The sequence below is a fragment of the Oryx dammah genome, unplaced genomic scaffold (genome assembly GCF_014754425.2).
Source record: "Oryx dammah isolate SB20612 unplaced genomic scaffold, SCBI_Odam_1.1 HiC_scaffold_11, whole genome shotgun sequence".
Lineage (NCBI taxonomy): Eukaryota > Metazoa > Chordata > Mammalia > Artiodactyla > Bovidae > Oryx > Oryx dammah.
In genome coordinates, this window is record NW_024070195.1 from 10,620,076 (window position 1) to 10,644,738 (window position 24,663).

The following is a 24,663-nucleotide window of genomic DNA, read 5'->3' on the forward strand; positions in this document are numbered from 1 at the left end:
GCGGTTGCTCTGATTGCCCCAAGGACTCTGAAGTCTGTCTGGTTAAAGCAGCACTTCCCATTCCCAGCTTTCCGTCCCTGGTCGTGGTTGGAAACCAGCGTAGTCCAGCCCTTTCTGCCTTCTCTCCTGGCTGCCCCGCAGCCTCCACAAGGGGCTTGTCTGACCCAGCCCGGGGCTGAGTTATAGGCCTCACGCTCCTACACCCAGCCCAGCCCCCTCCCGCCTCCCTCAGGCAGTGGCCCCTCACACAGGTCTCTGTAGCTGGTGTTATAGTTAGCCAGGGCTGCCGTATCAGCACGTATCAGCACTACTGACTGCTGCCGTGAACAGCAGAAACGTCTTTCTCATAGTTGTAGAGGCTGGGAGTCCCCGGTCAAGGTGTCAGCAAGGTTGGTTCTCCCTGAGGTGTCTCCTTGGCGTGTAGACACCCACTTCCACTTGGTCCTCACGGGGCCTCTCCTGTGAGTGCTTCTGTCTTAATCTCTTCTTGTCTTTGAAAGGATGTAAGTCATACGGGACCAGAATCCACCCTACAACCTCATTTTCCCTGCTTCTCTCTCTGACACTCCTGCTCAGGACCTCCTGAGTTACTGAGGGTTAGGACATCTGCGTTTGGGGAGGGGATAATAATTCAGTCCATGACAACCACGTGTCCCATTTTATGTATTTCTTCTATTAGCTTTGTTTTCCCAGAGGCTTTTTAAAAAATACAAATAAGAACCACGCTGTCTTTAAAACAAACAAGTCATAAGAATTGCCCCAGATTTTAGAAATGTTTTGTGAACATCGCTCGTGAAAGCTGCATGGTTCTGGGTTTGTTCGTCTTGCATTGGAATGGGGTTATACTCGTGGGAAACCATCATTGTAGGTTTCCCATGAGCCTGGGTGACTACTATGACCTTGTGTGGCCCTTGTCCCTTCCCGTGGGTTCCGAGGATGGCATTGTCCCTCAGAAAGCTGACCTTCAGAGTGGTCACCAGTATTTCTTAGCCTGTTATTTAGAAAGCACATACCCTGAATTCACGGGTAAAAGTTGAGATTTTATTTGTACGTGCTTTTCATTACTTAGGTTATTTACTAAGGGATTTTTGCATTTCTGTTCACTGTGTTGTGGTTTTGTGTGGTTCCATCCTCAGCTTTGAGTGATGTGTTTCTGCCAATAAGCATCATTTCCATCTGCAGCTTGGTTTCTTGTCTCTGCTTAGAAACTTCAGAGACAGGAAACAGGTCTTTCCCAGAGTCCTTCTGAAAGAGCCTGTGATGCTCTTGTCTCTGGCGTGTTAAGGCAGTTTCTCCCCGTTGGTCACAAAGAGGGAGACCAGGCCAGGTCAGGGTTGGGGCGGCACACAGAGCAGCTCAGGCCAGATGCAGCCGGGTCCCTGGGATCGGGAGCTGTGCAGGCTGGAGTGTGGACAGAGGCCGGCTCCTCGGGAGGCGCGACTGGCTGGGCTGCCCGAGCCGCTCAGGAGCAGGAGACACTGTCATGAATGTCCAGGGTGACCCTCCTGGCATCTTTTATCCTGCGGGAGGTTTGGAACCAATAGTCTCAGGAGCCCTCAGACCCGGCAGCCCCGGCCGCCACACTCCGACTCAGGCAGGAAAGCGCGGAGAAGCCAGAGGGCCCCGAGGCCGCCGGGCCGCAGCTCCCGCTCGTGATGCCGTGACGTTCAGTTGCTTTCACGGCAGCGTCCGGTGTTTCTGGGCCACAGATGCCTCCGGCCCAGGCGGTAGGCTCCCCTGCTCTGCTCTTGAGAGGCTGCCACCCTCCTTGGGGCGCCCTTGCCTGCCTCGCATGCCTCAGCCGCGCTGCCTCTCACCCCACACAGGTCGTGCAGGAGAATGAGAACGTGGTCTTCTGCCTCGAGTGCGCGCTGCGCCACGTGGAGAAGCAGCAGTCCTGCCGCGGCCTGAAGCTCATGTACCGCTATGACGAGGTTAGTGCCTCCGCAGGGCGACTGCCCGCCTGCGTGGCCCCGCATCCAGCCTGCTTCCAGGCACCTCTGGCCTGATGGGGCTTGATGTGGTGGGGAAGCGGCTCGGTGGGCCAAGACGGGGTGAGCAGGGTCAGCTGGGGCTGCCCTGGCCTGGAGAGGCCGGCAGCTGGGGCTGGGGGACTGGTGTCCTCGTCTATGCCCCTCACATCTCGACACACCCACCCGCAGCGCCCCCAGCCGGCGGTTCACAAGCAGTGTGGGTTGACACGTGGGCGCCCCACTGTAGGCTGGTGGCTGTGCCGTCCCCTCTGGCTGGGGCAGATCCAGGGGGAGAGTGCAGGACTTGGCCCGAGTTGCCTTCCTGCTGGGGCTCCAGGAGTGTCTGGGACACACCGTGAGATGTCCGTGTGCTTCTGCCCACATTGGGGTCCCTCCCTGCAGTGGCTGGGGTGCTGCTGTGGTTTGGGGTATGGTGAACCATGGGGCCCGCGGCCACCCTCTGAGCTGCAGGCAAAGCCTGAGGGGGTGGTCCTGGAGCGCCCGGGCCCTTGTTGTCACCTGGGGACCTTGGCAGAGCTGGAGTCTTTCTGCTCCTAAAACTTTCACCTTCTGATTAAGTCCCAGCTGCACCCTTTCTAAAAACCCATCGTCCCCAGAGGCAGGTACAATGTGCCGTCTGTGTGGTCCACCTAAGGGCCGGGTGCTGCCTTCAGCTGCGAGGAGCACCCGGATCTCTGCCCCCAGAGCGGCTGGGGCGTGGGCCCCCCCCCCCCCCCGTTGGCTGTCCACGTGCTTCCAGGCTGCCCTGCGATTGTGGTTTCAGATGATGTACACGTGTGTAGCTCCAGGGCACACAGCCCTGCAGTGTTTACTCTGCACTGACCCAGAGCCCTTCTTGGGGGTCACCTTGGGAGACTGCTGCTGGGACCCCCTTTGCCCCTGCTGGCCCACCCTCCTGTCCAGCTGTGAGCTCCGCCTTCAGCGTGGAACCTGCTAGCTACCCCCCGCCCCAGGGAGGCGAGTCCCATAGAACATGTCAGAGCCCCAGGTGAGCCAGGCCAGGGGCTCAGGCTGTGGTCAGATTTGATAAGAAGCCTTTGGCTAAATTACAAGATTAGAAAGCTGGAAATAGATCTCTCTGTATCTTCTTTGTCTTTAAAGAGCATGCTCAGCAAAGGCAGTAACCACTTTGCCCTCCCTGCTTCTTCACTTGAACAGCAAATGTCAGAACATGGTTAAAAATAAACCCTCATGTCTGAGTCAGAGCATCTCTGGCAGCGCGCAGGGTGCAGCCGGCGGCGCTGGGGCTTCTTAGAGGATTCTGAAGCTCGACAAGACGTGGGTTAGTTTACACCTCCGGCCCATTTTGGAGCTTGGTGTTTTGATGTGACCAGAATCCTGGAAAAATCACATCTGTAGGGTCTGTCGGTCTGAAGCTTAATCATTGGTTCTCATGAGTAGGGAAGAGAAGGTTTTTATAAGCCTCCCACTTTGCCAGTGGCCTAAATTTATTTTAGTAAATGAAAATCACAAATTAGTTCTCTATTGAGCTGAACTATATTATTAATATTTTAATTGGGGAATTTCCAGCTCTGGGTTGGATTCCAGAAATGGCTCATGAGACCAGAGCCCGTGTTCTGAGCTCTGGCACCCAGCACTCGGGTTCCTGCTGCCCAGCCTTCTGGTCACACAGGCAAAGGTATGACCTGCGGCTACACAGCCTTGCTGCCAAGGTGGCTTTAGCCAAGGTAGCTGGTCTTGAAAGCTCGTCTGCTCATTCTTGGTTAGCGTGTGTATTGTAAGTGATTTAAGTGGTGTGCGGCGCCCAGCCTGAGCCAGGACTAGGCTGATCCTCGAGCTTGAATGATAGAATGGCCTCCTGTCCCCGTGGCTTCCTGTTCTATCCATCCATCCTTGGCTCAAACAAGTGCTCTGGAATGTATGTCAGGACATATGCCATTTGGATAGTCTTCCCTGTGGTTCCTTGTAAACTTGGATGGCTGTGAGTTCAGTTGAGTTAACAGTTACACGTGGGTTTTTGATGCCCAACAGATCCTGTCCTGTTTGCTCTTTCTCCCCTTTGTTGCGGAGGGAATAACAAGCATTTGTGGACAAGTGTTTGTGTTTATGTGCACGAGTAGGTCAAGTAGGTTTCAGTGTAGCCAGAGAAACAAGCAGCCCAGACCCATCCCCATCCAGGGTGCACGAGTCTTTCCTCACTTCCCAGCCGCCCCCGACCCCGCGTCCCCGGTGGTCCTGAAGGCCTCTAAGCCCCGGGAGGTGCACAGGAGCAGCTGCAGGAAGCCCTCTGCTGTGTTGTTTAGGGGATGAGGGACCTCGATAGGAACGCAGCCTTTAGCAACCTGTCCCAGGGTGTGTGGGTTATGGGGCTGCAGAAACTGTTTCCACTTCACCACCATGGCAGGGGCGGTGCTCCTGGGCTCCCTGAACTGGGGGTGGGGTGGTGGGAGGCTCTGTGTGCCTCTCTGGATTCCACATGAGAAAAGGCAGGTTTCCCCCAGAGAAGGAGTGTTTAATTTAGGTGCCTGGTTAGGGGCTTACGTCTCAGGAAGTGTCCCAACCACAGGCCACCCTGGCCCTCGCCACCCCTGGGCGCTGCCGCTGCCACTGCCGTTTGATGAAGCTTGATGGCCTGGGGATGGCGCTCTTCCACCCACTAATTCTGTGTCTCCCTTTTCAACCCGAAACAGGAACAGATTATCAGCCTGGTCAATCAGATCTGTGGCAAGGTATCTGGTAAAAACGGCAGCATTGAGAACTGTCTCAGTAAACCCACACCAAAAAGAGGGCCCCGCAAGAGAGCCACGGTGGACGTGCCGCCCTCCAGGCTCGCATCCTCCTGAAGACGCCAGCGCCGTGGGCGAGGGATAGACGTTATTTTGTAATTATTATATTCTAGTTTGGAGTACTTGCTGTAGGATACAAGCTGTCTTTGCACTAGCTCTAAAGAAGATTTTCTTCTGGTTTTAGAGAACTAATTTTGTTTTAGCATTAAACTGTTGAACTTTTTTTTGTACTTAGAATACCTAGATACTGCAGTCAGATTTTTGAAACTGCCGTATATTCACTGTTTTAAAACCCTTGAGGGGCTGTATTAATTTGTATTGCCCCTTGTGGCTGACAAAAGCCTTTCTGTTTGATTTTTTTGTTTGTGTTCGTTTTTTTGTTTCTGTTTGTTTTTTCTTTTGTAATTGTTGGGGGAAAAAAGGCTTTTTAACCCATTTTTGAAGAGGGTGAAGTTTGGAGAACAAATTTTAAAACCATCAGTCATGTGAGCAGATTTTTTTCTAGAGAGGAAAAGGGATAGACACACACACACACACAAAACTTGAAAGAAATGGCTTTACTTGGCTGTCTTTTCTTCTGTCACGTGCAGGATGAGTTTGTAAGTGTAAAACCGGAGAATCCCCATTTTGTTTCTTTGGGCGGTTATGGCAGCTGAAGGCGGACGTTGTTTCCTAACCATAGGCAAAATGAGGAGGTCGGAGCCACTGGGCTCTCTTTTACCAGCACTTCACTATGCATCTGTTTAAGGAGAAAGGGGAAGAGAAGAAAAAGACTGCCTGCCTTGGAGGGGTCACGTGAGGGAAACCTGTGCCTGATTTCATTAGGAAATCCATTCTGTTCTTTTTTGGTGCTGTTGGCTACTTTATCAAAAAACCCTTCAATAGCATCCTTAAGGAAAAAAAAAAGGAAAAAAAAAAGTGATTGAAGCCGGAAGTGCTTCTTTGTCATGGATGTGCAATCTTTCTAACATTCCATCTTCATCTCACCTGTTTGTTTTACACCTTCACAGGTCAGCATTAATTTTTCTTTTTAAACTCGTTTCGTTGGTGATCACATCTAGAGCCACGCGGAGGTCTGCGGTTCTTTTTGAATGTGAAAATGCATCTGCGCTCATCTGGTCTATTTTTTCTCTTCATGTTGTAACAAAAAGAAAGAAAAAAAGGAAAAAAAAAAAAAACCCGTCCCTTTTGTACATACGCCTGTAAATTGTTTCAAATACTTGAGCCTTTTTCTGGGTGGGGGAGGGGAGGGCGCGAGGACAGATGAAGAAAAGCCTTACACTTCCGTTTCTTCATCGGGTGGACTGGATGCTTACAGGGTTTTTCTTGTAACATTTATAAGTGCTGCTTACATCACTGAACAACAACAACAACAATAATAATGGAGTAGCTGTTGCCCTTCTCCGGTTGTGTGTACAGTATGTGTGGAATAAAAAAGGGAAACTGTTTTCACAAGCTGTTCTTTGTTTCATGATTGGACTCAGCGATCCCGCAGCTGCCGTGTTGCACTGAGCTGGCCGGCGGGGCCGTCAGCAGCGTCCTGTGGTACTCTCTGTCGGTTGTCGTTGCCGAAGACTGAACTGTGTTGGCGTGTTTAACAGTGACATGAGCAGAGTCGTGGCTTCCAGTGTGCTTGTCCGTTCCATGGCCTTGCTGTGTGCTGGCCCTCTTTTGGACAGTGAACTTCCGCCTACGGCTTGCGGTCTGACGTTTTAATTTATTAGCGCTGCTCTGCACCCTCCCTTGGGAGGGAAGACTTTTCATGTTGTTTATTGCCAGTTTTTTGTTTACTTTTCAGGTTTGTACTACAAGGTTTAATAATAAAACAAAGTTTTTTGGACACCTGTTTGTCTTGTGGAAGATGAGTGAATGAAATCAGCTCTTTACTGATCAAAGGGCTAAGGGTACATCCCCTTGGCCAGGGAGTGGTGTGAACACCGAGTTTTAATCTCATTTTCTGACAGTGGTGAGTGGTGGTGGGGGAAACACACCCCTCTGGGACCAGGGTCTGGTGAGGAGCGAAACGGCGTGGGGACTGGGCCCATGTTTCCTTTTGCCTCCTGTGCCCAGGTGTGCTGTGCTATTAAATAAACTAGGGACTGTTGTTGGACTTGACCATTCTGCCCGAACTCTGTTAGAGCTGAGAGGAGGCCCGATTTCCTACCTGCAAGGGGCTTAGCTCGCCAGCACCGAGCTGCTGTGGATGCCAAGCTCCCTGGCCCCACCTGCAGGGCATGTGTATTTAGCAGCCTTTCTGTACAAACTGGCTACGTTTAAAGTTCTCAGACTTTATTGTTAGCTGTTGCAGTCACTTGCCTCACATTATTGTCAATTGTGTAAAAACCAAGAGCCCCCCCCCAGTCCACCCGCCTTCACCACGGGCCTCTGTGCACGCTGCATCGTCCTTCAAGGTGGTTGGCGCGCAGGTGCCCGGGCTTAGGAGTCGCTGTCGTCAGTGTGTAAGGTGGCAAGGGCGGTGTCCACCTCCACGCCCTCCTCGTCAGACTGGACCACGGGCGACTCCCCGCCTTCACTGGGGTCGCGGGAGGCCGGGCCGGTACCAGGTGAGGATGAGGAAGGTGGTGTGGCTGGGGACTGGGAGGGAGTGGGCACCTGGAGAGTGACTGCATCCTGACTGGGGCTTGCCTCAGGCCCTGGGGGAGAGAGCAGAGGAGAGCCCGTCACGGAAGTCCTGCATCTCAGTGTTACTGGCCACGACGCGCATTTGAACTTGCAGCGAATCCAGGGGGTGGAAGTTCTCTGTTCCCGCGATGTGCAGGAAGCTCTTGTAGATGGTGCTGAGCTCGGTGGTTCCCCGAGGCCACCTGGGGCTCCAGCTGACCCTTCTGCCACCTATGACAGGTGGAAAGACCCCGAACCCTTCCCACAGCCTCCAATGACACCACGCTGAAGACCCAATGGCAAGTTCTGCAGGTGCGACTTGCGTTCCTCATAACCTTGACAAGCCACGTTTACCTCTTTATGGTCTCTGAACTAATTTCAAGGAAATGGACCTTATGAGAAAAACGCTTGTGGAGCCTCTTATAGGAACCAAAACTTCACACAGGTGATAGGAGTCTTTTCCTGCCACTGGGGAGGGGAGGGAAGGAGCTGCTCTGTTGGAAACACAGGTCAAGGGGAAGCCCCTAGGCCTGACTGAGGACATGGAGCCCTTGGTGTGGGACCACCAGGTAGGAGGCAGGTGCTGTGAGGGGCTGGCCTTCCTGTCTTTCGGAGCATGGAAGAAACATGTTCTCCATGACGACAGCCTCAAAGCCCACCCACCCAGGAGAAATGGTCTGAACTTTAGAGAGGCCAGGTATAGTGCCGGAGCACCAGTAAAGATCTAAATGAACGTGAGATTATAGTAAGTTATTAAATGGAGAGAATATGCCCCCAGGATTGCCGCTAGTTTTTAAAACATAAGCTGACGGCTGAACTCACGCCTTGGCCTTGCCCCCAGCATCAAATACCATCTACTGAATGGGGAGGGCGGGGACACCTCCCCAAAATCTAGTGCTTAACCACACAAACCCAAGTCAGACTTTGCAGACAGGAGAAAATAAAAATGCATTTTAAGAAAAACTCCGTTTGCTGAAGGTATCTGGGAAAAGCACTGAGAACCTTTGAGAAATCCATGGCTGTGACCGCCAGTGTGTTGTGTGTCCAGGTCTGTGACGCCAGACCTTGGGGGACAGTGGAACAGCTTAGCACACGGTGTCTCACCGAGCCAGAGGGAAATCACGGTGCTAAGAGTGATTGTGATTATGTCTGTGCAGGCTTTTCACCCCTACCTGAGACGGGGGACAGCAGGGTGTTCTCCTCGCCACCAGAGTTCAGGAAGACGTCCAGAGCCTCCTGGTCAGAGAGATCCATCAGATCCATCTGCTCCAGCATGTCCACGTTCACCTCCATGGACGACATGCTGCCCATGGGCTCTGCAGGGACCGCCACGAGAGGAGGTTAGATTTGCCCTGGGTGAACTTCCACTGCATTAGGTATTAGCACGTTGTGTTTTCTGGGTGTAAAATACCTTCTACCTTCAAAATTGATTTTGGAGCAATGTATTATTGACATGTCCCAGTTTGATCTTTAAATCCATCCTAGCTTAACCATGGTTACTGTTACCTCTTAGACCCTCCACAGCAGATCCTCTGTTCATCCCCAGCCGTGTGCTTGCATGTGCTGAAGGCAACCCTTTCTGCACTAAACACCTGCAACTCAAAAGAGGCTGACACTCCTGCCAGACACCTGGTGGTGGTCGCCTCTAACTTTATTACAGTTCCATTTGGCCTCTTCCCTGCCCTTATGACATTTCTCGGGTCTTCCATCTTAACAACAGATCAAGGTTGGGTCTGCTGCAAGCCGGCAAGTTGGAACTAAGAGCTTCCTGCGGTGAAAGCGCAAACTAAGACAAAAACTCGGCCCACCAGCATAAAGACGCTACAGGGCAAGGAGTCTGAGCCTGGTGAGGGGTGTGTCCAGGGTCTGGAGTTCTGCGATCCAGAAAACTACAAGCCAGGTAGCTTAAGTAGATGGTGCCTGTCACAAGCAGATAGAAATTTCTGGATGTGGACCCATCTTTAACCTGGGTCTCAACAGGAATATAAACTCCACACAAAAGCCAGTCCAGTCTAGAACTTACGGCACACACATCCCTGAGTGAGGGTCAGCAGAAACAAAGATTATTATAATCTTTCCCCAAGAATCTAAATGGCTTTAAATATCTTAAAGATTAGAATCAGATAAGGAACACTGTCAGAAATCATGAACACTGTCAGAAATCATGACAGGCGTTTGAAAAGAGCCAGATAACTTCCAAATAGGACAAATCACTGAAATTTAAAACTGTGGCACAAGTTAAAAGTTTTGCTAGTAAACTAGAAGACTGGATAAGTTCTCCACTACATAGCAAAGAAATGAACAAGTGGAAGTATGAAGAAGTGCAGAAGTTTCCCAGTTCAAAATGCGAGTGGAGGCAGGATGAGCAGTATTCCAAGAGGCTGATGACTTAGGCCTGCTGCAGCATCTGACATCCCAGAGACTTAGGAGCAAAGTACGTTCCAACAAGGCAGATAAACCGTCACCTGAACTGCAGTGAAATGATGAACATCAGAGAGAAAAGGCAGATCAGGAAAGATGAGGAAATGCTGGCGGCTTCTCAACAGCAGGAGGCAGAAGTCGGTGGAATGGAAAGTTCAAAGAGGTAAACTAAAGACCATCTCTTAAAATTGAGATGTGTGAAATGCCCCCTGAGCCTGCTCTCCGGAGAGGCCAGACCAGCGGAAGTTGGGGGGCCCAGGAGGGAGGTATGTTCAGTGAAGACAGCGTCTTAAGTGTGAGTAAACATTAAAGCTCTGAATAAGATAATACCTAACTCAGGGCATTTACTCCAGCCGGAAGGGCTGGATGATGCTGATGGGATGGGGCACGAGGTGAGAGCTTTGTCCCGTGGGAAGGTAGGAATCTACTCGTCTCAGGGCCCGCAGTGCACCGCTGGCACAGGTAAAAGGCTGGGGGTGGGGGTGACCCCGGGACAGCGGAGACAGCCACCCGAGGTGGCAGAGCAGGTGGCACCTGCCATCCGCACCACCCTTGGCTGCCAGAAGTCACAGGCACACTGGGCGGTGCCATCCAAGGGCCTGCGAGGCTGGCCTGGCAGGTGAGCATGCTCCCCTTGGGGCTGCCTCCTGGAGAAGGCAGGGGCACTGCTGGAAGGGGAGGGGGCACACGGGTCTTCTCTGGGGCTGGGGAGGCCTTGGTGGCTCTGGGCTTTTTTTCTTCAGTTTTGAAAGCAGAGTCTCCCTTTTTTCTTTCTCTGGCTGTCCTCTTACAAAGGGGAGGAAAAAAAGCACTGGACTGAAAAGCATAGGAAACATTTTCAGGAGAGTAGGAAGCACCAGAAAAGGTAGTAACGAAGCCAATTTGATCATCTGTTCTGTGGCAAACCTGGTCCTTTACCATTTGCTGTGGCCACTTCACCACCGTCTCATTAGGTGCCTTCTAGTTTCCTGAAGATGGAAGATGTTTTACTGGTGATAAAGGTCTAGTTACATTCTGTTTATAGGAGACACTCTTAAAATATTAGAAACATTTAAAATGTAAGGGAAAATAGGAAGTCAGCAAGCAAATAATTAAAGGAGAAAGCTGATATGGCTGTATTACTATCAAACAAAATAGATGTGAAGGGGAAAGAAAAGCAATATTGGGGTAAAGCATAGCATTTAATAATTTTTTTTTAAATGCAATTCACCAGGAAGGTAATTCCAAATTTGTGTGACTATATATTTTGTGGTTTTATTTTTAAAGTAAAATATGGAAGCATGACAAGGAAAAATGTAAGGAGTCCATAATTGAGGAGAAAAGGAAGGTTTAATGTACCTCTGATAATTAAGCAATCCAAAATGGATATTAATAGGAAACATCTGAACAGGCCAATTTACAAGTCGTCTGAAACGTATGCCTACAGATCCTCATGCCTGTCACCTAGAATCTTGTTCTTAACTACACACAACATGTAAGAAAATGCTCTAAAAGGCCATAGGGTCAGTCGAATCAAAGAAGAAACCCCCTTTTCCAGCCACAATAAGATTGAGTATTTAAAAAACACTTCTAAACAACTTCACAAGTCAAATCTTGATGGAAAAAAATTTTAAAAACCTAGGAACTATTACTTAGCAAATTTTAGAGAATATACCAAGAAGAAAGATTAAAGGCACAAGTTAACCTGAGGGGTGCAAAATACAAACCTGACCCCAAGGACTGCAAAGACTGAAAGGTATGTGGATCTGAAGATTAGAATCTAAACAAATCCATCGGAAATTCGCAAAAGCAAAGCAAACCTCTAGAATCATAAGAGAAAAATAGTTGAGCTCTTCCCCCAGGAAAGCATGGGTCCCTGACAGTGTCAGAAGTAAATTACACCCAACACAGGCCAGATAAGTAGAAGAGTGGAACAGAAAAGGACCTCAGGAATGTACTGAGGCCTCAGAAGCACTGCGAGTGGAGGAGAGAATGGTGTGGAGACGGTCACTGCTGTGAAGAACTGCGGTGAGAGCCTTCCTTCCCGATGGATACAGACCAGCTGGCAGTGGCTTGAGGCGCCAAATGGGAAACAGTTGAACTTGTGGGATAAAACAGCATACTGTTCTCATAGCATGGAGGGAAGGGCTTCCTAAACAAAAGTGGGCTCAGCTGGTCACATTAAGAACAAACGCATTTTGCAAAGGCCACATTAGAATAGCCACAGATACAATCAGAAAAGTCTGCTAAGACTCTTTAGGGAGACAACCAGTAGAAAGATGGACAGTCAAGGAAATGCAAATTAAAACCAAAATAGAGTGGCAAGAGTTTAAGGATCTGACACAACTAAGTGTTGACAGAGCTGTGGAGCGAGCAGGCATGCACACTGGGCAAGTGTAAACACGTGGGTATCCTGGGGAGCACTGTGACAGCACCCACTACGGCTAGATAGATGCTCGCCATATGACTAGGTAATCACTTTCCTAGTGACATACCCTAAGGAAGTGGGTCTCAAGCTGTGGACCCGAGATGCGAGCTCCTGAAAGGACTTTCAAGGTCTGCCTCTGCTGCGGGTGCCCTGAAAGTGCTGAGCTCAGCTAAGTGGTGCACTTAGTGGTAGCTCCCCTCCCCTTGCCGCCTGCTGTCTCATTATGCTCAGATCTGTGGTGTTTGTCCCTTATGGACTGAATGCGTGCCCTCCCTCCCAGATTCATACCTTGAAGCCCTAACCCCTTTGGGAGGTGGCTCAGCTGGTAAAGAACCTGCCTGCAATGCAGGAGACCTGGGTTTGATCCTTGGGTTGGGAAGATCCCCTGGAGAACAGAATGGCTACCCATTCCAGTACTCTGGCCTGCAGAATTCCATGGACAGAGGAGCCTGGTGGGCTGCAGTCCATGGGGGTCACAAAGATTGGACACAACTGAGTGACTTGCCCACACACACCTTGCAGGGAGGTGATTATTTGAGATGAGGTGCTGACGGTGGGGCCCTCGGGATGGGAATCACTGCCCTCCTGAGAAGAGACCCCAGAGCCCTCACTGGAACCAAATAAGCTCCAGAACAGCGTGAGAGCCTGTTGTGCATAAGGTGCCAGTCTGAGGTGGAGGCACAGCACCCCAGCAGACCAGGGTGGCGTCCCTCACCCGTGCCTGACCCTGAGGACACGCCACAGGGAATAGATGAAGATGACGGTGGGACTCGGGGCAGGCGGACCACACTTTATCTGCACTGTTGGGGCTTCCCTGGTGATACAGTGGCTGAAGACCATGTTCCCAGTGCAGGGGGCCTGGGTTTGATCCCTGGTCAAGGAACTAGATCCCACATGCTGCGACTAAGACCTGGCACAGCTCAATTAACCCATCAGCACCCAAACGGCACTGCTCCCCTCAATTTAAAAAGCACTATGTCCACACCACAGCCTCCAGGGCCTCTGACACATTCATACCTGAGTGTCTTCTCTACATGCTTCTCCTTCCTCTTTCTTAACCTCTCCTGCAGGGGCACAGAGTTGAATGACAGGGACCGGAGTGAGGGTAACATTAATTAGGGGCTTCAATGAGGGGGCAGGATATGGAGAAGAGGAAGGCTGCGTGCAGAGGCATCTGGGAGGGAGCAGGGCTTTCCAAGGGGCTTCCCCGGTGGCGCCAGTGGCAAAGAATAGCCTGCCAGTGCAGGAGACATGGGTTTGATCCCTGGGTTGGGAAGATCCCCTGGAGGAGGGCATGGCAACCCTCCAGTATTCTAACCTGGAGAGTTCCATGGACCTAGAGGAGCCTGGCGGGCTACAGTCCACGGGCTCACAAAGAGTGGACACGAGTGAAGTAACTTAGCACACAGGGGTTTGCAAGGGGGTTGGAAGCCCAGGACACTTATTCACACTGCCTGCTGCTCCGGAGCCGGCCCCTCCATAGCCACGAGCATTCGCACATCTAGATGTATAGCACAGCACCGATTTTTTTTTTTTTTTTTAAGCCGTTCTCTTCTCCAGGGCATCTTCCTGACCCAGGGATTGAACCAGGGTCTCCTGCGTGGCAGGTGGATTCCGTACCAGCTGAGCCACCGAAGAAGCCCCTTACAGAGACCAGGGATCTTAAATGTCCAATTAGGAAACTGCTAGGCTGCATCCTGACCATGCAGATGCCACTCTTAAACTCTTGGAAAGGCTTTTTGATAATGCTGGGGAAGGATCCCCACACACAAAAACACCACTCTCAGAGGGCTTCTCTGGTGGCTCAGACGGTGACGCGTCTGCCTGCAATGCGGGAGACCGGGGATAGATCCCTGGGTCAGGAAGATCCCCTGGAGAAGGAAATGGCAACCACTGCAGCACTCTTGCCTGGACAATCCCATGGATGGAGGCGCCTGATAGGCTACAGTCCATGGGGTCACAAAGACACGACTGAGCGACTCCACTTTCACTTACTTTCAAATGGTAATAGGGATTAGTCTGTGCTACAGATTTATGGCTACTATTTCTCTCTTTTTGCCTTTTTTTTTTTTTAAATAACGTATCCCAAATTTTACCTTCACCGAAAGCCTAGACCTACCTGGAGAGGCAAAAACAACAGCAAGACAAGAATGGCAGGTCGCATCCAGTTTTGGGTTCTGGTGTAGTAACAAAAGACCCCTGAGGCCTCACCCCAGCCCCACTCCGGGGGCAGCACCCCCTCTAGGGGGCTCCCTGACTTGCCTCGCCTCTCCGCTATCTGTAGGTAGCCTGTGGAGAGGTACTGCTCCATGTCCTGCTGGAAGGCTTCCTCAAAAAACTTCTGCCGCTCCTTCAGCTTCAGCTGCTGGGTCTGCTCCATCTCCAGGACCTTCTGGGAGTGCTCTGCATCGAGTTCAGCTGAGGATGCAGAGAGATCAGGGTCAGGGTTCGGGAACGGATGTAAATACCCACTTGGAGGGTCAATCTCGTTGATGAGGCCACCTGCGCATCTGCCTTGACCTCACCCGGCTTGGCCCGGCACACGGGAGACGCCCAGCAAGCACGTGGCCACCAGGGTCTGCGAGAAGAGCGCCTGGCCGTGAACCAGCCACTTGGCTGAGGGGGCTAAGCTTGCAGAGCCTTGTGCTAACTGGGAGGTGTGAGCGGACTCCACACTGGTCCTCATGGTGCAACACAATGTGTCAAATCAGCATGATGTACATTCAAGTCCTACAATGTTATATGTCAGTTCTATAAAAAAATTAAAACTTTAAGAAAGTACATGGTGTTACCAAGTGATTTTAACCAAACAGCAAGACCAGAACTTGCAGTGAACAGTGGTCTCTGAGGCCTCACAGGATGGACCTTAATCATTCCCTCCATAAATACTCAACACTGTGTCATAGCTCCCGGGTACAACACGGTCCTCTATGCAGAGGCTGTGAAAACTTGGTAATGCTGTATAGTTTTAACCCCTAATCAGTCGTCAACACTTAGAATACTCTGGATATTCCTGTATCCTGATCTTCATATATGCAGTGAATGCGAACCAGTACTAACAGGAACGTAAATCTTCCCGACTGTACTCAAGGGAAAGGCGACAATGTGCAGTCCCTCACTGACAGTCACTGCACACTCCCGGAATTTACCTGTCACCTTGACGTGCGCCTCCTCCCCGCAAACCTCTCTCCCCACAGGGAGATGGTTTGGAAAGAGCACGGGGCTGGCTCGGGCCCTTCCCCTTTTAGCAGATGCTTCCGCACGCCACACCAGCCCCGCTTTAGCCCACCTCTGGTTTCTCTGTGAGCTCATCTGTACACCCACGAGATCTTCACTCAAGGTTCATCTCACATGTTTCAAGTTCTCAAGCTCAGGGGGCCTATAAGCTGGCCTAGCACAGGAGTTTCTGGGAACGGAGGCAGCAGGCAGGGCATGTGCGTCCTGCCTCCCAGCCACTGGGTGGGCGACTCGGGAGGCGTTCTGAACATGTCTCCAGGATCTTGGTGGGGCTGCAGTCGTGGCCAGCAATGCATCCCTCTGTCAACATTTCCTCCTGGCCCTCTCACCCCTACATCCCTGGATCACCTCCCAAACCACTTTTAGCAAAATCTCGTCTCAGGCTCTGCTTCCCAAGAAACCCAAGCAAGGATGTCTAGTACCAGCTACAACTAACTGGGCCTTGCTGGGCCTCAGGGAGAGAGAAACTTATTTCATACAGGTGTTGGCAGGATTAAACAGGAAGTAACATGAGAACCACCAGGCACACAGTATTGACCAAGAGCTGATGGCTAATATTATGACCAGCGTTACTATTAGGAAAAGGACATGACAGGAAATATTACCAGAACCTGGATGAGTACGGCATCCCGTACTCATGGAGGCACCCCAGCTCTCTCAGCCCCGTGCAGACTCTTCAGAACAAGTCACCTATCAGTGCCCTTACTTAAATGTGCAAGGAATTGAGAGTGTACTTGTAAGAGGGAAAAGGGAATTCAAGAGGATGTCTTTTCATTTATTTCACTTCAGCCATCACCCTATCTGCTCAAATGCTTGAAGACTGCCAAGTGCCTTAGAATAAGTCAACCCTCGAATAGATTAAGTATGCTTCAAACACTTCAAACAAAGTTCAATAACTCTTAAAAAAAATTTCCAAAATAGGCAGCTCAGAAACAAAGATCAATGCAGAAATCATCAAAGGGGTTTTCATTAAAGAGTATCTTTTTATCTTAAGATTTTCTATAGATGTATAATTACGTAACTTGAAAACTTTCTTCTCAAGACTTCTGCCTCAAAAGTCCAATTCTCTCGTGTTTCTGAATGATAAGTCCTGTAGTTTTTATCTTAAGTCTTCTATATTGGAATGAAATTTAATAATATTCCAGCCCTCACGAAAGGTAGGGGATGGTTGGATTAGCAAATTTAAAATGACTTAAAATAATCACTGTTTTAAGTTTTAAGACATGTTCCTAGTTATTTGAAACATCCCCAAGCTCCCTTTGTCATTTCCCACTTTGCTGAATTCTAAGCCAGATTTACTGAACTAAGTACATTTACTCTACACCAGCTCTACACTCAGGACAGTCATGACGAAAGCACACAGCAGACACTAAAGATAACTGTCCTGCTAAGTGGCTAAGGATTCACCCCCAGCTAGGTGCCTGAGCAAATGTGTTCTGATTGTGCTGTTTGTTCAGAATTATCAGTTCAGCTTTTGCCAAGAAACAACTACATTTGGGAGTGGAGAAATGATGGAAGAACACCAGGGAGTATTTCAAATCTGGAGGTTTAATATCACCTGAATTTGGGAGAATGACTATTGGAAGACATAAATTATAGAACATTTTCTACAAGGAAAAATGACCGCTTGTTCACATCTAAGATGTCATTTATTATACTCGGGAAAACCTGACAAAGATTTAAAGAACTTCAACAACTAGCCTAAAAGATTTAAAAGAAAAACAACAACAAAAAAAAGCCAAACGTTAAAAGATGCTGCCGTTTTTCTACCAGGAGTCAGGTGTAATCGTTTAATTCCATTATCAGCCCAGGCCCATGTCTCCTTTGATTTCAACTCCAGGTCATTGCTCAAGCTTTATCTAACTGCAACTTCCATTCTAGCCTCCACTATCAATTTCAAATGGATAATTTCGCAAAACAAGAAAAAAAAATTCCATTACCAGCAAAGATATAATCAATTCTCAATTATACGTTTCAGTGGGGCATAAAGTGAAAGTGAAGTCGTGCCCGACTCTTTGCGACCCCATGGACTGTAGCCCACCAAGCTCCTCCGTCCATGGGATTCTCCAGGCAAGAATATTAGAGTGGGTTGCCATTTCCTTCTCCAGGGGATCTTCCCAACCCAGGGATCGAACCCACATTGCAGGCAGATGCTTTAACCTCTGAGCCACCAGGGAAGGGTAGCACAAAATATATCAAATATAAAAAATCCATCAGGTTCATTTCAGGAACAATTTCAACTTATTCCACAACTAAGTCCATTTAACACAGCTGATAAGTAATAAAAGACGGTGAGGTGTTCATGACTGAAAACGCCCAGGGCTGCTGGGAAGAAGGAAATGGATGATACAAGGAAAACCAGGACAAACCTCTCTGGTAAAAGGGAGTCTCTTTAATACAGAAATGTTAAAAGAGAAAACGATAAAATTGAATATGAGTTACGGAAAATTCTGGCAATCGCTACTTATTTTTAAGATTGAGAACATTTTTCATTCAATATAAATAATTAAAACTAAGAATAAAATTAAAATCCTTTTTTTTTTTTCCACTGCATTGCACAGCAGGCGTTCAGGATCTTATTTCCCAACCAGAGATCAAACCCGTGCCCCCGCATTAGAAGTGCGGTTTTAACCCCTGGAAGCAACTGACAAGAGATTAATTTTCAAAACATACAAACAGCTCATACAGCTCAATGCCAAACTAACAGCCCAATGAAAAAATGAGCGGAAGACCTGAATAGCCATTTCTTCAAAGAAGACATATAGATGGCCAAGAGGCACATAAAAAAGATGTTCAACATCGCTCATTATTAGAGCAACGCAAATCAAAACTACAATGAGCAATGCAAATCAGAACTACCTCACACCAGTCAAAATGGCCCTCGTCAAGAAATCTACAAACAATAAATGCCGGAGAGGGTGTCGAAGAAAGGGAATGGGCATCGGTGCAGGCGCTGCGGGAACTGCACGGAGGTCCCTTAAAGAGAACCAAAAACAGAGCTGCCGTGTGACCCGGCAACTCCCTCCTGGGCACACAACCCGGAGAAAACCATAAGTCCAAGGGCTGCAGGCAGCCCCGCGGCCACTGCAGCTCTGGTACGCCCCGCAGAGCTTGTTCAGACCTCACCAGTCATGTGTGCACGCGTGTGAGTGTACGGGGCGGGGGAGCTCCACGCAGGCTCACGAGTAACCACAATCAGGATGTTACTATTACCACAAGGCTCCTCCTGCTGCCCTCTGTAATCACACCCTCCCCTCCCTCCCCCTCCCCACTCCCCAGTCCAAATCTATGACCATCTCATAAAGGTTACATACATGAAATCATGTGGTATATATAGTCTTCTGAGGTTGGCTTTCTTCAGCTGGAATTTCCCTGATTCGTCTCAGCAGTTGCTCATGTTGATAACGTGTTCCTTTTTGCTGCTGAGCTGTGTCCATGGTTGGGGGGGACCACAGTTAAGTTTGACTAGTCACCCACCGAAGGACACCTGGATATTATGAGTGAAGTTGTGATGAAATGTTTGTGTACCAGCTTCCGGAAGAAAATAAGTCATTTGAGATAAACACCCAGGACTGTAATTCTTGGGTCATATGGCGAATGAGTGCACCTTTTGGTTTTGAGAGGAACTGCCAAACTTTTGCAGAGTGGCTCCCATCCCCAATGTCTGGGTGACCTCTTGCCTCGACATCCTCACCAGCATTTGGTGAGACCCACAGACTGTGTGCTCAGGGAATCGTTTCCTTTCCTTCTCCTTCTCCCCAGAGTAGGTGTCTGTCAGAAACAAGGCTCAACTTCCTCTTAATTACTTTCAGTAATTGCTATTATTTAAATAGAAAAACATTCAGTTTTAGAAAAATTCTACACAGGAACTGGGGACTTGTTAGATGAAGACAAAAATATACATGATTTCCTTCCAGTTTTAAACCCCCACCTCTTCTGTATTTTTACCATTTAACAGTTAACTTTTATTTCTATCTCAAATAAGTTTTCACAATAGGCACACTCAACTATTTTTAAAGTCTCCCCAACCTTCTGCCTCACCTTAAATGAATGCAAATTGTCTCAGATTGGACAAATAGAGCTTTAACTAATACTGTCCTAGAATGGTAGGTTTTAAATATTCATTTAAAATACCAACTTCTCTGCCCTATGTTTCTACAGTTTTTAAGAGTTTTCTGTCTAGCCTTCATCAATAATCAGTTTCCAAGACAGATTTACAGTTATTTTATACCATATATTATTTCTATGCTCATTCAAAAGTATTATAAGAGCTCTTCCCTTATTCCTCAAAATAAGTCTTCGGGGAAAAAAATTCTGTGTATGTTAAAGTCAACATATTTTTAAAAAGCAAGTGAAATGACTTTACAGAACTTTTCTTCACCCTCCCTCCGACACACCCAAGTATGTGCATGTATGCACACACGTTTATCAAGAACCAAATGGCACATTTCTTTTACATGCAACTAATAAAGGATAACTCTTACCTCAAATGTAGTAGTTTAGAATAATGACTGGTTTTTCAGACAGAGTAACTAACTCAGACAAGTCATGGCAGTTTGTAAGGAGACGTCACAAAGTTCAGTCCCTTCAGAGCAGCTACTGCAGCAGCTGTTTCCTAAACCCATGTCACAGGAAACAGACACTATTCTAGTATCTAAACTTCTGGAACACTTAAAACAATTCTGTCAATTACCCTGAAGGAAATGACCACTGTCTAGAGTATTAGCAAAATGGACACTGTAGAGACAGCGTGTTCCAGGTCTGCTCAAAGCAGGAAGCTAGAAATGCTCAACTGTACCTTATCTTTAGTGCAGGAACAAGGCAGCTTAGAAGACCCTAGCCTGGCTACTGCTCTCCACTGGTCACCCCTCCAGGCCTCCAATTTCCCATCTGTTAGAAAGGGGATAGGGTTGGATGATATCCATAAGAAAGTCACTTCCAGCTCTTAAACAGTATAATTCTATTTTTACTTACTTTTGATTGGGACAGGAAGAAGTCTCCCAAATCCTATCTTTCTTTTTTGAAAATCAGATTAGCAGTAAGGAATTTAGGACCTTTTAAGACAGTGACATTTCAAGAAAATCAGATTCAACTAATAACAATTTCCTAGAATTTTAAAATCCTATCTGACAGATTCCTTCATTTTACTTGAGTTGTGACCTACTTAATAATTATTGGGGGGTGGGAAAGGTTTATATTGCTATAGGAATCCTTCCAAACTCCACAGTTTGTTGTTGTTGTTAGTACAATTAAACACTCTAGACAAAGTACAAACCAGCTGCTTGTGTCTAAGTATCAAATCAACTATTACAGAGTTCATTCAAAGGCGTGATGGAGATAGTAGGCCTATAGCGTCATCAAAATCAACTCAAAGGCTGCTGGCAGAGGCCGCTGGATGACTGCATTCCAGCACTCACTTTCTGACTCAGTACCTGGTTGGGTCAGAGAATTTACATTTCTAACCAATTCCAGGGTGATGCTGCTGCTGCTGGTCCAAGGACCAGACTCAAAGAACCACAGCTCTTGATGAACTATTTCTGTGCATCCACGCTATTCAGATTGTGTACTCTGTACAACTATTTATACAACAGAAATATAAGATGGGGAAGCTGCCACAATTCATGGAAATGACAGAAATGTCCTCTCCTAAACTCTAAATATTTACAAAGTCATCTAAAAAGGAAAGTCTCTAGCAGCAGCCAAAGCATATAACCAACCATGACTTCTCATCAGTCCTCTTCACTGATGAGCGACAAGTACCTTCAGAATCAGAAAATGCTATTCTCTCGTTCTGTGGAATCCCTTACCAGGCCCTGGCTCTTCATACAGGCCCTGGGGCTTCATACAACAGGAGACAAAAAATGTGACCCTCTGCTCTTTGTCCTGAACCCAGGTCTGACCTAGGGGTGGCAGGTCCTCATCCTCTCCATTTGCAGAGACATCATCTCCATTAGACATTCACATACACAGCGTCATATTACATCTGTGTTTAAAATGATAAACTCTGACAAATAAAAATTAAGAAGAACATGTACGCAGTGAGATATGACAAAGGGTATGGCAACGGAGGCAGAAGAGATGAAAAATACGTGACTGAGGTTGGGGTTCAGGACTTGGCATATGGACTTGAGGAAACAGAAGCGGGCGCTTGCTCTGACGCCCCCTGCTCGTGCCCTTGAAGCAGGTCATAAGGTCTTCATGGGGGGGTGTTCCCTCCCTGTACCTACAGGAGAAGAGCATCCTTACCCCCAAGACACAGAGAAGACTCCAACACGCAGGCGAAGTCTCCTCCAGGTCACTCAGAGCCTCTGTCCCAACGACACTTCTCCCCGAACGTCCACTCTTCATCAAACCTGGCTCAAAACACTCAAGTCTAACTGTTTCTTCAGGTCTTCATTTCCTTATGAAGGCCCCCAAGTCATGTCAAATTTAACATTAATATCTATACTTTTCTCCTGTTGATGTTGCCGTTTTAATTTTCAGACTCAGCCAAGGACCTTAAGAGGATAGAAGAAAACTTTTTTCCTCCCCATACTATCATGCCCAAATACAGGCTAACACATTTTGAAGCATCAATGAGATGAATAATCTGATTTAAAAATACAGGTTACAGACATTAGCACAAGAAGTGAAACTGTTAAATATCAAAATCTAATGGACAAACAAACTATTTCAAGTTTTCAAAGGCCATGGGTATGGAAAAGAATCAAAAGCTAGTTGATGGATTTTTCATAGTAATTCTGGCATCAAAATTTAATCATGTATTTTTTAAAAGGAGGGGGTGAGGGGAAGCCTAGGTAGTTCCCACCAGATTTTAAAACACTTCACAAAACAACAATTTAAACATTATGAAAAACAAAAAGAGATGGGCTGATTATTGGAATGGAAAACCCCCAAGAGAGAGTTGATCATATGCTAAACAAATATAATTCAGGATATATTTGGAACAAATGAGGAAGTAAGGCATTTTGCAATAAGTGGCAATGTGAAAATTAGCTCGTTATTTATAAAATCAATTTAAGGGCATACGAGATGAATTAAATAACTGAATACCAAAAATGACATATGGAAAAATAAAAAGAAAACCGAATTAAATCTTTAAAGTTACAAGTAAGGGACCTTACACAGTATTGAAAAAATCCACAGATCCTGAGTCACATGAACAGTAAACGTACTTGGATGTTTAAAAAAATACAATGAAAAGGGAAACAACAGATGAGGAGAAAGCTGCCGCAAATGGCAAAAGGCCGTCATTCTTACCATCAACAACGACAACCTACTAGGAAAAACCAGACCTCAATAAAATCTTTTCAGTAGAAAAAAGACAATTCACAGAAAAAAACTGCTCAGCACAGTATTTTATCAAAGATGAAATACTGTTTTAATCCAACTGCATACTGGCCAATATAAAAACAATTCTGACAAGAGTGAGGTGAGATGCTTTCATTACCAGTGTTTGCATGAAATGAATTGTTAAGAAGACTCGTAAAAAGCAATCTGATTTTAAAAATCTATACTTTCACCTAAGGGTACCACTTCTGAAGATGCACAGTAAGGACATAACCCAAAAGAATAAGAGCGGTCCTTCCCTGGTGGTCCAGTGGCTAAGACTCTGTACTCCCAACGCAGGGGGTCTGGGTTTGATTCCTGGTCAGGGAACTAGGTCCCACGTGCCACAACTAAGACACAGCGCAGTCAAGTAAATAAATATTTTTTTTTTTAAGAATAAAAGGGTTATCTACATAACGAAGCTCATTTCCGCCCTCAGTAGCTTGTGTTACCTTTCCTACCAGCGTTTTTTAAAATTTACTTTTAATTGGAGGATGACCACTTTACAATATTGTGCTGGTTTCTGCCATACAACAATATGAATCAGCCATAAGTATACATATGTCCCCTCCCTCTTGGCGCTCCCTCCCACCCCTTGGGTGTCACAGAGCACCAGACTGAGCTCCCAGTGTTTGTACAGCTAGCTAACAGGACATCTGCATTTTAACAGGACACAAGGAAAAAGCAAAGTTGAGGAACTGCTCTTCATCTCCCGTCCCCTGACAGCCCAGGTCAGAACACCGGAATCCAGCTCCCATGGGGCTGACCCCGCCTCCCCCTTAGGAGCTGTCCTGTCCACAGGGGAGGGGACCCACTGGATGGACAGGCATTTCCCTGCACTCCACCGGAGCAATGCTGGGAGATCAAAATCAGGTTCAGTGTGATGTTACACATTAGCATAAGGATTCTCTAGGCTGATAGAATAATTCAGATGTTAGGTTTCTTTAGGCTAAATAACACTGAAGAACACTCAGTAATAGTCAAAACAATTACCTTCAGACATGTTTTCACTTGCGCTGCCTTCGTTTCAAATTAAGTAGTTGAAAAATTATAATCTAGAACCATGATTTCGAACCTTTTCAAGTTTAAGAGTGGGTGCACTTTTATTGACAATTTACTGAGAGAATGCATGACAGCAGAAATCTATTATGAATTCAGGAATACTTTTGAAAGGACTCTGAATTTTATTTCCCACAATATTTACAACAGAAGAGTGCATATATTTCAACTATAAATAATTACCACACGAGACCCAAAGCTCAACATGCTTTTGGATACCAGCCTCTTATAAATGTTCCTGTGGCCCAAGGTGGAAACATTCTGCCCCTGGAAGGGTCAGTGACAAATCTCAGCATGCTTGAAAGCCCATCATACCTCATTATTTCCAGAAAATACTTTAGAAATGGGAATTTATCACTTTCAGTTATGAGCTGCTGGAGGCTTATGGATGAGTGACTTAACAAATAAATTAGTACCAGGAATGGCTACCTCGGTCCCTCCCTCCTTCCACTCTAAGTCCCTCAATGCCTGGAAGCTCAGCTGGATCTGCCTGCAGTGCAGGAGACCTGGGTTCAATCCCTGGGTTGGGAAGATTCCCTGGAGGAGGGCATGACAACCCACTCCAGTATTCTTGCCCAGAGAATCCCATGGATAGAGGAGCCTGGCCGGCTACAGTCCATGGGGTCGCAAAGAGTCGGACACGACTGAGCGACTAAGCACAGCAAGCCAGCTAACAGGGTGCGGGGCTGAAACATGGATTCTCTGCTTCCCAGACAGGCTGGTGGCACAGCCAGGAGCAATGGCGGGGGATGGGCCTCGAGATCCCAGAGTCCAGAAGGGGAGGGAGAGGCTGCATGAAGAAGGGGCGCGACACACGGGGCAGCCTGCTTTTCCTTTCAAACTACTT

At 47.7% G+C, this 24,663-nt stretch overlaps 2 protein-coding genes across 7 annotated transcripts in view; one reads left to right on the top strand and one right to left on the bottom strand.

Moving 5' to 3' along the window:
• The window catches only part of JARID2 (jumonji and AT-rich interaction domain containing 2), a 230,436-nt gene extending 223,855 nt beyond the window's left edge, over window positions 1–6,581 (top strand). For all 6 annotated transcript variants that reach the window (XM_040249295.1, XM_040249294.1, XM_040249300.1 and 3 more), the window contains 2 exons: window positions 1,827–1,934; window positions 4,646–6,581. In XM_040249295.1, coding sequence (XP_040105229.1) covers window positions 1,827–1,934; window positions 4,646–4,798 — 261 coding nt within the window. In that variant the 3' untranslated portion in view covers window positions 4,799–6,581. The remainder of the gene's footprint in view (window positions 1–1,826; window positions 1,935–4,645) is intronic.
• Window positions 6,582–7,009: 428 nt separating this feature from the next.
• Window positions 7,010–24,663, bottom strand: part of DTNBP1 (dystrobrevin binding protein 1) — a 100,271-nt gene continuing 82,617 nt past the window's right edge. The window contains exons 8-10 of the mRNA XM_040249301.1: window positions 14,454–14,609; window positions 8,536–8,679; window positions 7,010–7,395 (exon numbers count right to left, since the gene is read on the bottom strand). Of these exons, the coding sequence (XP_040105235.1) occupies window positions 7,178–7,395; window positions 8,536–8,679; window positions 14,454–14,609 (518 nt within the window). The 3' untranslated portion in view covers window positions 7,010–7,177. The remainder of the gene's footprint in view (window positions 7,396–8,535; window positions 8,680–14,453; window positions 14,610–24,663) is intronic.